Source organism: Labrus mixtus, chromosome 18, assembly GCF_963584025.1.
Source record: "Labrus mixtus chromosome 18, fLabMix1.1, whole genome shotgun sequence".
Lineage (NCBI taxonomy): Eukaryota > Metazoa > Chordata > Actinopteri > Labriformes > Labridae > Labrus > Labrus mixtus.
In genome coordinates, this window is record NC_083629.1 from 15,072,636 (window position 1) to 15,088,208 (window position 15,573).

General features: G+C 40.3%; 2 protein-coding genes across 3 annotated transcripts in view; one reads left to right on the forward strand and one right to left on the reverse strand.

Moving 5' to 3' along the window:
- asap2a (ArfGAP with SH3 domain, ankyrin repeat and PH domain 2a) overlaps window positions 1–15,573 on the forward strand; it is a 310,370-nt gene that overhangs the window by 209,635 nt on the left and 85,162 nt on the right. The gene's annotated exons all lie outside the window — the stretch shown is intronic.
- The window catches only part of mboat2a (membrane bound O-acyltransferase domain containing 2a), a 44,596-nt gene that overhangs the window by 13,359 nt on the left and 15,664 nt on the right, over window positions 1–15,573 (reverse strand). Inside the window, exons 2-3 of one of the 2 annotated variants that reach the window (XM_061062349.1) lie at window positions 6,617–6,762; window positions 1,805–1,882 (exon numbers count right to left, since the gene is read on the reverse strand). In XM_061062349.1, the coding sequence (XP_060918332.1) occupies window positions 1,805–1,882; window positions 6,617–6,762 (224 nt within the window). Of the gene's footprint in view, window positions 1–1,804; window positions 1,883–1,991; window positions 2,170–6,616; window positions 6,763–15,573 lie in introns of those variants that run through there. The other variant, XM_061062350.1, reaches the window with a different exon arrangement.

Consider the following 15,573-nt stretch of genomic DNA (forward strand, 5'->3'; position numbering starts at 1 on the left):
CCTCACAATGAACAACAGTGCATCTAGTGCCATACTAAGCTGCATTCCCACAGTCCAGAGAAAAAGAGATTTTAACAACTCAATAAAGCCGTCAAACTGCACTCACTGTACACCCCCCCCCCTCCCAAAGGTCGTGTATAGTGAGCAAACGGATTTGTTTTTCTGTTTGTTGTTCTCCCACAGTGCACTGCTCCTGTGTTCTTATACTCGAGTATTGTTTCAGAAAAAATTAAAACTTTTGTCACTGCTGCAAGAAAGTCCCCACAGAGTAAGTGTTATTTGAGGTTCTATTTTCATCATTATACTAGTAATACATAATACTAGTATAAGTAAAGGTTACGGGGTGTTAAGTAATCGGGTTAAAACATAATGAGGAGGGGTCAGCTTACTCGCTGATGACAAAGAACAAGAGAAAAACAGAAAGCAAGAGGAAACTAAATCCGCCCCTTAATGTAGACAAACAAGAAGAAGATGCAGAAGAAGAAGATGCAGAAGAAGAAGGAGAAGTTAGGCACTTAATACAGCAGTATGTCAAATTAAGACATGCACATTTTTATATCAACAGGTAGTGACTTTATATAAAGCAGGAGACTGTGTAGACAAAGGGAACCACAATAAGTCGGATTGACACATTTATATACAGAAGTATACAATGTCTTGACGTATTCAAAAGGCTAGGCTACCTAAGCAACCAACTCCAGCTTCAAAGAGCATATAGAATGGGTTACACACTGGCCAGGAGCCAAAGCACTCTCTCAACCGGTTGTTGTCTGTGATTATCATTTGTTCGACAAAACCTGAGGCAGTGGGTTCAACGCCCTCTGCAAACATGAACATGTCAGGGCACCCTGCCCCTGTGCTTTCCCTCCGCTCTGCCCCTGAGCTACACACCTATATCCAGGAGGGATGGGTCTGAACTTTATCTCTGCATGCTAGGAGTGACACAGTCATTTCAGTTTCAGAAGCGCGGCAGCGAAGAGTGAGCAGACGGTGCTTATCTAGCGAGGCTAAAAGCACACTAATGCTGTTTGTAGAGGGTTAAACTTCCAGGAATAAACCTGAAATGACTTCTTATGTTTTTTTTTTTTTTTTGTTTTTTTTTTGCTCCATGTTTAAATGTCATTTTCTAGGCTAGATAAACATGACATTGCATTTAAGGCCACTGCCTTTCTGTCATCTGGATTTTAAACCCTTCTTCTGAAGAGGAGAAGTGCATTTGTGATGAATGTTTTGTTAGGATCTATTTTAAGCAACATCCCCCGGGAAGGAAACATCTACTGTTTACACCTGCTCTCATAACCTTGAAATCTGGTAAAAAAATATCATCAGAGACAATGCAGTTTTTTGTGTGTGTGTGTGTGTGTGTGTGTGTGTGTGTGTGTGTGTGTGTGTGTGTGTGTGTGTGCTTTCGTGCATGTGTGTCTTGATGATGAGCCATGGTCACAGATGGAAGCCTCGGGGCACATTCATCATCGTGACCCTGGTTTGTATGCTTCTAAAAACACAGACAAAAGAACGAAAACGCAAACGGAAAGATTGATCCAACTTTAATTGTGGAGCATTTTCACTGCGTCTTACGTCTAATGTGAATTTTCTGAGAAGACCTAGGTTAACCGACTTCAACAAAATGTCTTCATAATGTGTGCACTCGCCCTTTCAGGCTTATCAAAAGGGGGGAATGATGAGGCTTCTTGCAGTTCTGTGGATTTTTGATGCTTCCAGAAACCATGGCTTCAGTATCAGTAAACACATTGTACATTGGCTTCAGTATCAGTAAACACATTTATGCTCCACTTGAACTTACTTGTGCATGTTCTCCAAGCCAGCGAAGACCATGACGCTGTAGGACAGACCGCTCTGCACCAGGAAGTGGAGGGAATACCTGCAGAGAGACAGATGCCACACGTTGATGATAAGTTTGTCATTTAATGGAAAACAAACACACTCCCCCATGCGCCTTCCTTACTCATCTGTATTCAAGCTTTATTTACCCTCTGTATTACTGTCCACATCCTGCTCTGACGTCTCACACAGTCATAAGAAGAGGAAATAGCAGCATTTCGAAACCAAGGTCACGCCATCGGCTATATGAAACCGAACCTTTGAACCACTAATGAGTCACCTCCAGTCACAAGGTCAAACAGAAACAGTCACCATTACACTATGTTCTTATCTGATTCCAAACAATCCAGATGCAAGATTCCTCATACCGCGCTCTCACAGCAAAATTCTCCCATGTAGCAAAAAAAAAAAAAAAAAAAGGGCACACAGACTCAAACAAGCACAAGCATGTTTAAGCAAAATCAGCTGCAGCTACCAGATGGGTCTTTGAAGGGCACAGTGTGTTAGACTAGCGACGTCATCGGGCCCTCCAGGTGAGGGGAGACGTCACAATGTGTTAGCAGTGAGTCAACAGAGATGGCAAGGGCAGCGGGGGTTGGCAGGGGAACAATGCACTACAAGCGGGGTGCATTAAATGAGCTGGTCAGCGAATAAATGGGTTAAGAATGCAGTAAAGGAAAAAAAGAATAGGCAAACATTGTTTATAGCTTGTGATGCATTTGATAACCACAGACACTAAATGTCTACAAAACTTCAATAACACAGTCTCCTTTGAGTTTGGTTTAATGGAATCTGAAACATAAACTACTAAAAACACTTTCCTGTGATTATCGTGTTACATTAAATATTTATCATGCAAGACTAAGCCAAGAACAATAAATACTAAACACTTGTAAAAGGTCTTTCAGAGATATTTAAAGCAGTTTAAGCTCTTTTAATCACTGTGGTGTATAACACTGTTTTGCAGGCGTTTACAGACATAAACTCAATTCAGTGATTGTTCGGCTCATTTGGACAAATAGGATGTCTCGGTCAAACTGAGTGACATTACAGTAGAGCATCTTGTTTTCATGTTTTGTTGCCCAATAAATCTGCACCCATTCACAGCTCAGTGACTTCAGTAGAGTCTGTTCATTCCTAACTTTCACTTCCTTCATTGTTTTAACCAAATGATATTTTTGTACTGCCAGATGTGATCTGTTAAAATGTTCTGATTTTAAATATGAAAAAAAACCTTGTAACAGTTTATTAGTAAGGAGTAAACATAAATGGAGGGATACATGTTTCAGGAGTGGGAATGACAATTTGTAATCTTATATTGATGAATCCAGGATGTTTATATTTAAATTTCTGTTTTACAAAAAGGTGAAATATTACAACCTTTTTCTTCATGCAAAAATAACATTAACACTTATCAACAGTGGTTTACAGATGTCTTCCATTTAAAGATATAAGTCACATCTGTTACAGTATAAACAAAAGTGATCAAAGATAGCTACAATTAAATATCCACACGTTGTGTTTCATTTCCAACAATTCAATTTGAGATATATTTAACATTTGAGAAATATCACTCAATCAGCCTTATTCATTTCTATATGTTATTTAAGCAAACACATTGTGACAAGTGGAAAGTCCTTTGTTGATAGCCATAATTTCATTCTGATTTGTCTCAGAAGAATAACAGATAAGTGAAATTTAAATGAAACATGTATAATTTTAAGTTTCACTGGTTACTAAAAAAATTCAGATATCTAAAAATGTAAGATCTGACATCTGCAATCACCGTATTCATAGTTTAAATTACAAACAGCCACATCGATGATTTCATTTTCACAAATCAGAATTGTATATTAAATATTGTCTTAAATCCTCAAATTATTTTGATGAGATCTGAAAAGTCAGAACGAAAGTAGCTTTTTACAATCCACATCTTTTGAGATTTTAAGTACCAATAACTGAAACGTATTCTCCTGCAGGGTGAGCTTTATAAATCATTGCAACTAATAAAAAGAGATTATGGAAACATCTTCTTAGAATAATAACAAATTACTTTGGAATTAACCTTTCACCTTGGACATGGGCTTTTGTGAGAATGACTACAGTTCAGACTGGTATTATTGAGTTTCTGGCTTGGAATATGAGTATTTGTTGACATCTATATTTACTTCCTCTATTGATTAAATGTTGTAGACAACATCTCTGGTGGTGTAATGTCATGTTCTAGCTGATCGTCCTTTTGATTCAGGGCATAAATTATGCAACATCATCTCTCTCAGACACAACAAACAACCTGATCCTGCAGCTCACCGCCGGCTGCATCATGTACGAGAACCGTCTGACTGCGAGGTAATCCAATGAATCCCCCTACAACTTGATCACCAGGTAACATTTCACCTGGTTAGCATTTCCCCACTAGCTGAATGTCTTTCTAATGCTTCCTAGGTCCTATGTCTAATGCACAAACATACAGACACACACACACACACACACACACACAAACACAAACACAGCACTTTGAAAGGCACTCTGCCAGAGGTACAGTGGGTTGTCTATAAAAGGGCAATAGCTTTCTAATTGGATATCAGTTACTACCCGATCGACCCATTTGCTTTGGCAAGGATGAAGGGATGAGGAGGGGGAGGGGGAGGGGGGGAGAGGGGTAAGGTGGTGTGAGAGGAGGGGAGAAGGCGGGTGATGGCAAACAAGGACAACGTGTAAGATGATGACGGAACGCAGAGAAAGAAAGCAAACTAATTGAAGTGAAAGAAAAGCATTTAAAGAAACACATTCAAATCAAACTTCTCAGTAAATCTCAAAATAAACAACCGGCTAATAACATTGCACTTTAAACTAGAACTGAAACAGCTGATGACAGAGATGAACTGTAGGTTCATTCATTAAAAAAAAAAAAAAACATCATTGCTGCATCACTGAACGCAGTGCTGTAAGTATTTTATTCAACTTAATGTACAACAAGAGTGTATGAGTCATAAAGCCATTTGGTCTTTATCAGTAATAGATTATGGCAACAATCATAATCCTGATTATTTTGATTGATATTGAGACCACGATTATTAAAAAGGATTTTTCATTGACATTAAAACATCTGTATCACGTGCATTTATCAAACATAAACACTCTGAACATTGAAAACACAGAAAATAGAAATATATCAAAATAATAATTTATAACAATAAATCACTGATACAAATATATAATCTGTTTCTACGGTAGTGGTGATGTACTCTTGCAACCACAATATAACAACAAACACTAACCACAAACAACATTTACCACACATGGCATAACCTAAGGACACAACGAGCACAACATCTCAATTATCTTGTTGTCATGGTCGCCTGTAGCCAAAAACAAAATTGATAATTTACCCGGCCCTACTTCAAACCTCAAGATCTTCAGCCTTAAGTCACTTAACGTTTCACTGGAGGAAAGCTTTGAATCCTTTTAATGAAAATGTTGCAGCTTGGTGAATATTGGCCCTAGTGCTCAATAAGCATTTTGAAATATTTATTAAACCAAAAATGATTTGGTGTAAATGTTCTTGAAGCTTATCAGTTAAGTGAGTCTGAGGTCTATTTGGAAATGTGGTTCATCACCGACTAAAGCATACATCACAGAGTATTTTGTTTTATTAAATGACGTTACATAACATTGTATAAACCAATAACTGGAGCATTGGATCGACAACATCCTTTTAAACCTTTTAAACGAGCCACGGCTTCAGCTTTATTCAACACACACTCAAGAGCACAGCGAGCTGGATTACAGCATCAACAGCTTTATGGCAGCCTACGGTAACTCTCAAGGGACATATGACTCAAAAAGAGAGGGGCATATACTAAACAGAGGACAGTCTGTTAAAATAGTTCAATTCAGTCAGCATTATATGCACCATGTCAGCTGGAAAAGTGATGTCTGGAAGTACTTTGGAAAAAAGGAGAGGATGATAACGTGCAGTGCAAAATATGTGGCGCTAAAACTTGCATATCATAAATACTATTTCACTGCTTTAACCACACGTTGTTGCGATGATATAGCGGAGAAGATTAGCCGGCAAATGATGAAAACGGTGACTGGAGATGAGTTCCGAATATGTTTTAACGGAAGGAGAAGGCGTCCGCAGGCAGATGGAGTTTGTCAAGCTGGAGTACAAGTACTGTTTTTCTGCCAGGAATTTCCAAGATGCCAATTCCTTCAGGAAGAAATCTCGGAATCAGTTGAGGAAACGGCCGAATGTGTAGTCTGTAAATAGAGGACCTTAGTGGGAGTGGCCTCCGGTGCTATGCATTCTGGGATTTGGTGTCTTTCATCCACATGAGCCAAAAAGACACTTTATGCCTTTTCTCGGCCAAGAAGGCACCAACTTCAAAATGTATTTCACATTTCTACTACATATATGACCCAATGTCAATACAGATTCATGTTTCAACGGGTGAAGTATCCCTTTAAGTGTTTTTTAGTAAGTAACCAAGGTCCAGGAAGTCTGTCCAATGTACTTTTTAAGGTAAAAAATATATAATTTGCGAGTAGTCGCTTACTTGTTGTTAATGAGTAGTCAAATATGGAAATGACAGAAAAAGCCCAGTGTATACAGTAGTGTGAAACTGGAACACAGCCACAGTCTTCAGGGAAAGGATCTCCCTGAATATTACTGTAGACGGATATTCTGAGGCTTCAAGGAAGGAGGACAGAATGAAGTGACAGCAATGACGAGAAAAGAGCTGCGGGGTTAAACACAGCAGTGACTCACCAACCAAAGCAGAAGAGAGCCAAGTATAAGCCCAGCAGAGTGGCCACCACATGTCTGATGAAAGGACTGGTCTTACTGGGGTGGAGGTAGATCCGAAACCACACAGCCATCAGCAGGGCGAACAGCTGACATGCCACAAAGTTAACCTGCACAGAAGGACACCCGCAAACAATGTTACAGAATAGTGATGGATCAAATCAGGATAAATGCAACATGATAGCTAGAACATGGCCTACTGTCTGCAACATTCTGGGAGTAACGTGACATAATGGCAAATACATAAGAAGTGGGGGGGGGAATGAGGGGGTGGGCAACAAAAAGGTGACCTCTGTAGAAGAAGTTGGAGTTTGAGATTGAAGGAAATGGAGCAAACATATAACTAACTAACTGTGAATGCAAAACACAAAGGGAAATCTAAGATGTCAAAAAGGTCTAATAAAGGTCAAATGTCATAAAGGTCTTTATCCCTAAATGTTTAAATAGTCCCCCAAGATTTGAATTAAGTAAAAACTGAAAATGACATTTCTATGAAATACTTAGACGACTGCTAAACCAATAAGAAACAATGTAGATTCTGGTAATATATTTTGATCAGTCAAAGTAACTTATGTAAAACAAATGATAAGTACATTTTTGTGTAAGTAAAGTTGTATTTCACATGCAAGTAATAAGACTGTCGCCTTTATTGTTATTGATGATTTGCACTCATATTTAAAGGTTCTTTAGTAAATGAGCTAAAGTATGCGAAAACAGCCTCCCCTCCCCCAGTTTAGAAAGCAGATGTTAGTGTAAACATTCAATAGTGTAACCCTGTGTTTCATGTGCATACACATTTCTTCTTAAGTAAATACATGCTGTTGGGCATGTCATGTTAAAGCTGGTGTTCGAGACCTTATTTCATCTCTTAATGTCTCTAAATGGCCCAGCAAAGAGGCTTTACTCCAGACAAAAGAGAGACTGACTGGATCCATCAGGGGGGAAGGACATAATGGAAACCTCTCTGTTTGATTACAAACACTTGATCTCTGCACATCCTGAACCATACAATGTTTGTAGGATTAAAAAAAAAACAACAACAACAACAACACATAAAATGTATGGATTATATTCAGTTGATCTGATTGAATCTTTGTCATTTTCCTTTTTTAGTGTTTTTTTTTTTTTTTTTTTAAAACCATCACTCATTAAAATCCTGTGAAAAGACACTAATGTGTGTTTATATGTCCGCATATGTACTGCTCATTAACATTAATGACTGAGGGATAATGCCTGATTTACTGTAACACTAGATCAGTGTTGTGTGCGGCATCGGGAAAATCATCGTTCTCAATTTCAAACTACACAAAAGCAAAGTAATGATGTCCAGATTTCTGCAAGAGAGCCCTCTTGCCTTTAATATCCCTTTACAAATGCAAATATAAACTCAAACATACACATGTACTGCAAGGCCTGGGTGAGTTATTTAAAAGGAAGGGCTTTCATTTCCCTAAACCACTTCAGATGATTTGTGCTCCTGCAACAAGGTATGTTCTAAACTGGCTAAAATACCATTTTCTTCTAAGTTCGATTTCTGACTTAAGAGAAGAGAAAGTAGGATTTGCATTAGAGCCAAAAATACCCCTAAAATAACCACAAGGCTTATGACTGTATAAAGTGAAAGGAACACTTAACCACTAAGAAGCCTTTGTGTTTATTTGATGTCACGTTCACTGATGCATGTCTGAAGGGACAACGGTCTGCTCGTGTATATAGGTCACGTTAACAGATCCGTCTGGCCACTAAGCAGTGAAAGGCTATAGAGCTACTGAGAGCACCATCCATTATCTATGGATCCTGCATGATTAATGAGAGCGAGAGGGGAGAAGGACAGATATAGCCTTAAGTATCATTTAGTCTGCCCGACTGACAGATGTAGCAACAAATCATGCGCAGCATTAGCACGAGTTTAGAACATCAGATGGCATTTGGGAGCAGATAAACAGTAGGAGGTTTCTAGACATGCAATGCACAGGGGGCTGTGGCAGCAGGAGCGGGAAACATTCCGACCATTCGGACCAGGACGACCGGGTAGACTGAATTACAATGTATAACAATGGGCCTCATTCACTAATATGTGCGTAGAAATGTTCTTACTCTGCGCATAAAATAAGTGCATACACAAAATCACCGTCAGATTCATGACACGTGCGTACCAGCATATTTTGTTCTCACCACCTCGTGTATGTTAGTGAATCAGACTCATTCTAAAACGTCAGGCGCGTGCCCGCAACCTGCAATCAGCATGCAACCACGCCCCCATCTCTCCGCGAAAGGACATCCGATTGGTGCATCAGGACGAGAGCGGTGAGGTGGGGACACGCATACGTTTTTTAGGAGATGGCCGAGGGTTTATGCCAGTTACAGGGAATTACATGGTGGCAGCAATTGTGTACGTGCCTCGGCGGTTCGCAATCAGCTGATCGGTCGTGTTCGTCACACTCTTCAAACGTGCTTTGACGGTCTGACGCGCTCTCTTCTGAAGGCACCGGCTGCAATATCTTTCAGCGAGGCTGGATCTTTACACTTTCTTAGACGTTTCATAGTCATGCATGTTCCCTGCATGCTCTTAAATAAGCTCCTATTAATCAGCTGGTTTTGGTAACAGATACGATCTTTCGTGGCACTATTGGTGGGAGTGATCGATAATTAGATTTAAGATTTTAGATTAAAGGACAAAGAGAAATACTTTTCATTATTAATTAATATTACATTAAGTCAATGCATCAGTTAATTCACGTTTTAAATATGTTTTTTAATATATATATATATGTATATTTATAAAGGCTATATTTATTTACTGAATGCATTTTTAATATGTCATGCATTTAGTTGAAAGATTTATGGAAACATTTTCTGATAAAGTTGGTCAATCATTTGTGCGTACGCATTGTCTGAGGAGGTTCTATTTTTGTTTGCAGAGTAAGAACAAATTCAAGTAAGAATATATTGATGAATCCCAGATTTGTACTTCAAACATTTGTACACACGGTTTAAGCACATATATAGCATTGTTAGTGCTGTTACTGAATGAGGCCCAATGTTAACTAAAAAAGTCGGCTCAGCGCCCTTCTTTGGCCAGGAGCAGTCCTGGCAGAGATTTTAAAGGAGGGAACCCAATTCAGGCCCGTGTCCACATAGACATTTTTCCGGTTAGAAAAGCGTCGGTTGTGCCCTCGGGAGCTCTTTTATGAAGCTTTTGTGCGCCGGCCCGAGAAGTAAAGCCCACGTCTGTCCTGTCTCTATGACAACAACAACAGTCTGTTAACAACAGCCGCTGTAGTATGACCGACACTGCTCCAGTGCTTTTTACTGTATGTGTTATATTTGAAATCGTTTTTTTTTGCTCCAGCAGACATGGATTAAAGAGGATGTGGGTACAAGACACGATCCGTAGGTGGCAAATACGGGGAAAATATCATACATTTGGAAAAGAGCGGCGGTGACGTCAACAGCGCCTTTCTGAAAAGTTGAATGATTTTCAACGTGAGGCACTTAGAGCGGCCGCACAACAAGGTGGAGCACATCAAGGGAGGTAACCAACTCAGACTGAGAACATTAAAACAGACTTAAGAGAGGAACCAAATTCAGACTAATAATCTCAAAATCATCAATATTTAAGGAAAGAACCCAATTTGGACTGAGAAGAGTAACACATAATTGAAGGAGGATCCCAATTCGGAATAAGATGAGTCTAATAAACAAAAGGAGGATCTATATTTGGACCACAATTTAAAGTAACAAATAATCAAGAGAGTAAAGGTAACAAATGAACAAGGCAGAACCAAATACAGAGACTGTTGGCAGGTTCCAAAGCTGAAGTCTCAACTAGGCAAATTGTGGAACAGAAAAGAAAAGAAGTTGTGCTACTGGCTGTTTGTTTACTATCAAGGTGTGTCATTTCATTTTGGCGTCTGATAGTATCTCTATGCAATCTTAACGCTATCTCCAAATCACCAGCAGGGCTGTTTAAGATCAAAGGCAAACAAGTGTTTCGATGTTCAAATGAATGTGTTTATTCAGACAGAGAGTTATTTCCATCTTTCAAACATGAGCAACACAGTGCGTAGGCCGTGTTTTAGTCCAAAATGATTCCTCCTAAGGTGAATAACTGAGTGTTTTGTGCTGATTCAGTTTGGGCTTTCTCTAGGGTTACAAATCAGGCAAAGTTAGAGCAAAGGTTCAACTGCAAATCAGCCCCTCAGCCCTTATAAATATAAAGAGCTAAAAATAAATATGACGCCCCAGTAATGACGACGAGTCACATCAAATAGACCTCCTCTGGCTCCTCGTTTTCTCATGCAGCAGGCCTCTTTTTCAAGCTGTATTTACCAGATCCACAGCTCTGGATGTCATTTCACGCTTTGATTACTTCAAGCTGCTCTCTTAGACGAGGACATTGCTAGTTGTTGGTTGAATGAAAAGCTGACTTTCCAGTCGGTGCGCCTGCACATCGAGTGGCAGGCTCATTTGCAAGCGAGCAAACATCTGACACTTATTATAGCCACCGATTTATAAATGTAACCCACCAAGTATTTTAAAAAAAGTAAGATGATTACAGCACGGTTCTAGCTGCTTTTCTATATTCATAGACATGCCTCCACAAGAAATACGTCAACAAACCAAAGACACATTTTTTTGAAGCTATTGTTCAAGTGAGTGTTTCCTGGCTTCAGAGGTTGAATGACACAGTCTTGTAGTTAAAGTTCAATTTGAGGAACTACAGCTGTGTCTTTGCACTAGGCTGAGAGCAGGCGGGTGTGAGGTCAGCCCCTCCCTGGATATCAACACACTGCTTTGTAAGGAAGGAATTTCATGTGGGAGACTGGAAGGGCGTGACAGAGGAACTGAATTGTTCAAGGCTGCAGCAAAGCAAAAGCTGTCGGTGACTACTTGAAAGCCGACTATGTAAAGAGTTATGGAGCTTTTAATGTTATATGAATAATTAGACAACTGTAGTTGACTTACTGTAGTGAATACTGTAGTGAAAGCATGACTAGTCTCAACAAAGTCTATGCAACAACTTCCTTTTTTCAATGCTTATACAAGCATGAATAGTTACCTTAGCATGGAATGAAACAGAACTTGAATCTCTACATGAACACTACAGGTGGCTTCCTGAAAAACCTGCAGAGGAGACCCTCCTCTGCACAGCTTGAACCCTCACTGTTATTCCACACCCTTATTTGAGTTAAGGCCTGCTGTGAAAACTCGGATTCAAGCCGATTCTTTGTCTGCCACAAACGGCACACAAGTCCAGAGAAATATCTGACGAAAATGTGACTCATAGAAGAATGTTAAAATAGCCACTAAAGTCAATATTAAAAGGGCAAACAGCACGCACTTGACATTTCTTCATAATGCTTCCTTCAAAACACAAATCTGCCAATTGCCTTGGTTACTTATCAAAGACACATTTGTTGTGGTGCGGATGAGATCTTCGTCGTCTTGGTTTCTCATGTTGTCTCCATGTGTACAGGTCTGTAATTGGACCTGTTGATTATTAGCTGACATGAAAGACATGGAGCTTACAGATTGACAGTTGAATGCAGGATTCTTAACGCCATTGTTACGTCTCGCGTGCAATGCATAACATATAGAGGTGGAAGGGTAGGGCAAAGTCATTAAGCCCCTGACCGGCCAGCGGAGGTAGTGACTGAGGCTTTACAGAGGGGAGATGAGATGGCAGGGTGGAACAGCGCTATGAGGTGATCACGCCTTAGTGTGTATGTAAAGCTGAGCCCCTGACCGGCCAGCGGAGGTAGTGACTGAGGCTTTACAGAGGGGAGATGAGATGGCAGGGTGGAACAGCGCTATGAGGTGATCACGCCTTAGTGTGTATGTAAAGCTGCCACTGTGTGTTGGAAAGCAGGCTTAAGGCCCTGTTCACACTTGACTTCTTTTTTCAACTGCCAGCGCCTTTTTTACATACAAGCCTATGGAAAAAGGAAAAAGTATGACGCCTTTTTAATAAGCGGACGCCTTTTCAAAAAAGGGCTGCGCCCGATGCCTTTTTCAGTTGAATTATTTCAACTTTTCAAAAAAAACGCTGGGTGACGTCAAGCGCCTTTCTGACAGCTGACCAATCAGGACGAGTAGTAACCTACGTCCCTAGTTACCGGTGCCCAAAGAGATGTCATGCACGCAAAAACGGCGAACTTCCACCAGATATATGTGCATTGCGTGTCCGCTCCGGTCCGTTAGGGGTCCGTGCGTCCTCATCCGTCGACACCCACCGGCTGCGTTCTCAGTCTGCAGCACAGAGAGCACAGCCGGACAGCTGGAGTACGGAGACAAAGGAATTTCCGCGGTAATGTTACAGATTCATTCACGACAGCACGAGATAATACGATGTTCGTGGTATAAAACTCAATAAAAACCTTATAAAAAAAAAACACACAAACGGACGTTTTTCTGAACCGTCAAAACAGAGAGTTTTATTCTGAAAATAAACCGGTCGTATCGGTGTCTGACTTCCCGTCCAGTTTGTTATTTTTTGTGCTAAATTGATGCGTAGTGCTCGGTCGTGCTCCGGCCGGCTGCACCGCAGGCTAGATCCCGTTGTTAAGGTTACAGAACACTCGCGCATAAGCGCTCAAAAGGCACTGAAGGCAGCGCTTTTCTCTGAAAAAAGAAGGCCCGAATCAGCTCCAGCACTTTGCCTGTTAGGAGGATGTAAGGGCTTCAAAAGTCCACTTTAGAAACCTATGAGTGATGTCACTGAGACTACGTCCATGTATATACAGTCCATGGTAGAATGATAGACTGTATATTAATGGACGAAGCTTGGGTGACGTCACCCATCTGTTACGACAGGGGGTTCCAAAGTGCAGCAGGCGTCATGCTGGAATTCCTATCTCAACCTAACTGTCAGTTAACCTATAACAACAGGCTGACAGCTGGAGCTGAGGCGGGTTTTAAAGCCTTTACATCACGTCCACCTGTCAATCATGTCAGCTACGCGCCAAACTATGCATTATGCATAACACGTATAGTTCATGAAATCAAAACAGAGCCATTTAAAAAACATTCACCTCCTGTGCAGTGTGTGCCCATAATGACAATAACTAATCAGACCTATTTGTTTTTTTTTCATATATTTTACATATTTCATGCTACAGGTAAAGATGACAGCTCAAATGATTCCTCAGCTATTGAGGTGTCTTAGATTTCACACATGCCATATAACAAATGCATTATCATTTTGAGTAGAGCTGCAGCCACAAATGTTGTGATATCATAGAGTGACATTGGAGATGAATGCAAGCAGTTGAGATATCAACTGTCAAAGTAAACACAACTGTTTCTGGATCAGCTCTTTTAGTCACAACAGCTGTTATATAATGACACCACATGCTAGCAGACTTGCCACACTTCTCTCACAGATGTGAGTTAAAATCTTAGAACTGATGATGAAAAAAAAAAAAAAAAAACCTCCTTGCTGTAATTTTGTTCCACTTTGAAGATGCCTTTCGCATAGATGCAAAGAATTGTGGGATATCTAACATCTGCTGCTGTTGCCCCTTGGGTGCATGCTGCACTGTACACAAGAATGTTAGATAATGTGCTGCATGACCAAAACAAGATCTGAAAGCCTAAAGAGACAGAATGGTTGTGAGATTCACAGGATTTGTTAAAATACAAAACTTCAACGTGGTTCCACTTAGCCGGTCCACAGTGTTGGGATAGCAGTTTACTGAATAAACATTTTGCTATAGACAAGCGATTGTGGCGAGGTGCGATGTTTCTTTATTCATAATGCATGGATCTCCTCTTCCATTATTGATTCACTCTGAAGTCAACCTTACCCTGGGGTACAGCGCTCTTATTGTCTCAGAATGTGGGGCAGAATATCTATGCTGCAGAATTGTTTGTAGGAGATTCAAAGGGAGCCACAAAAAAAAAACAAAAAACAGAAAGACACTTTTTGGGGGATAATTGCACTGCAGCAAACCCTCTGAAAAATGTTCCAGTGACAAAGAAAGACCAGAGAGGCTGGGGCAAGAGTAAACTGGGGAAGGGTAGGAGGACCAAAAACAATGAATGAACTGGAGGTGTGACTGTGGTGTTAACAATGAAAGGATGCAAACACAAGCAAAGCAGGGCTGGCAAACAAAAGTTGGGACAGTTGCCAAGTGCCACTCTTACTCCAAACAATCGCGCAATGTTAACTTGGCAGAGGACGGAAACTATTATTTGTTCAATTTCTTTCCAGTTGCCTGTGTTAACAAACTCTATTGACACATTATTTGTTCCAAACACACAAACTAAGGTTCCCCAAACAATGTTGGGTAAGAACACAGCCTTAAGCTACTACAATTTATCACAATACCTGAGGGGAGAAACATAAAGTGCCCTGTTATTTTTTGTATTTGTTGTGCAATAAATTATTAATTGTTCACAATTAACAAATATATATATTTTTTTTTACCATCAAATGCACTCTGTGTTTATCCTTCTTTTTATTATGTGACACGTGCATATTGTAGTGTACTAAAAACGTAGCAATGATACACAAGATGTATTTGCATATGGATGTTTTATGGGCGTGCATTTAGGACAGTGTCCTTTAATAAGGAAAAACTGAAAACACAATTTTCATTTGATTTATTTTGATTATTTACCGTATTGTTCCCCAAGGTTAAATTTGGCTTCACACTCATTTACACACACACACACAGGTCTAAAATACACACATGCACAAACAGAACCTGTGGACGTGCATTAATATGGAGACATTTCCGTATCAGGGGCTGCACACAGGGGGCGCCCCAAGCAGGTGGGATTTCAGTGCCTTGCAGAAGGGCACCTCAGCAGTGCTGGGGATGCTCACTCTCCCTTTGTAGTGCAGCCCTCAGATGAAAGCAGATCAATCGCCTACAATAACAGTGTGCATGGATCGTAGAGAACCAGGGAGACAG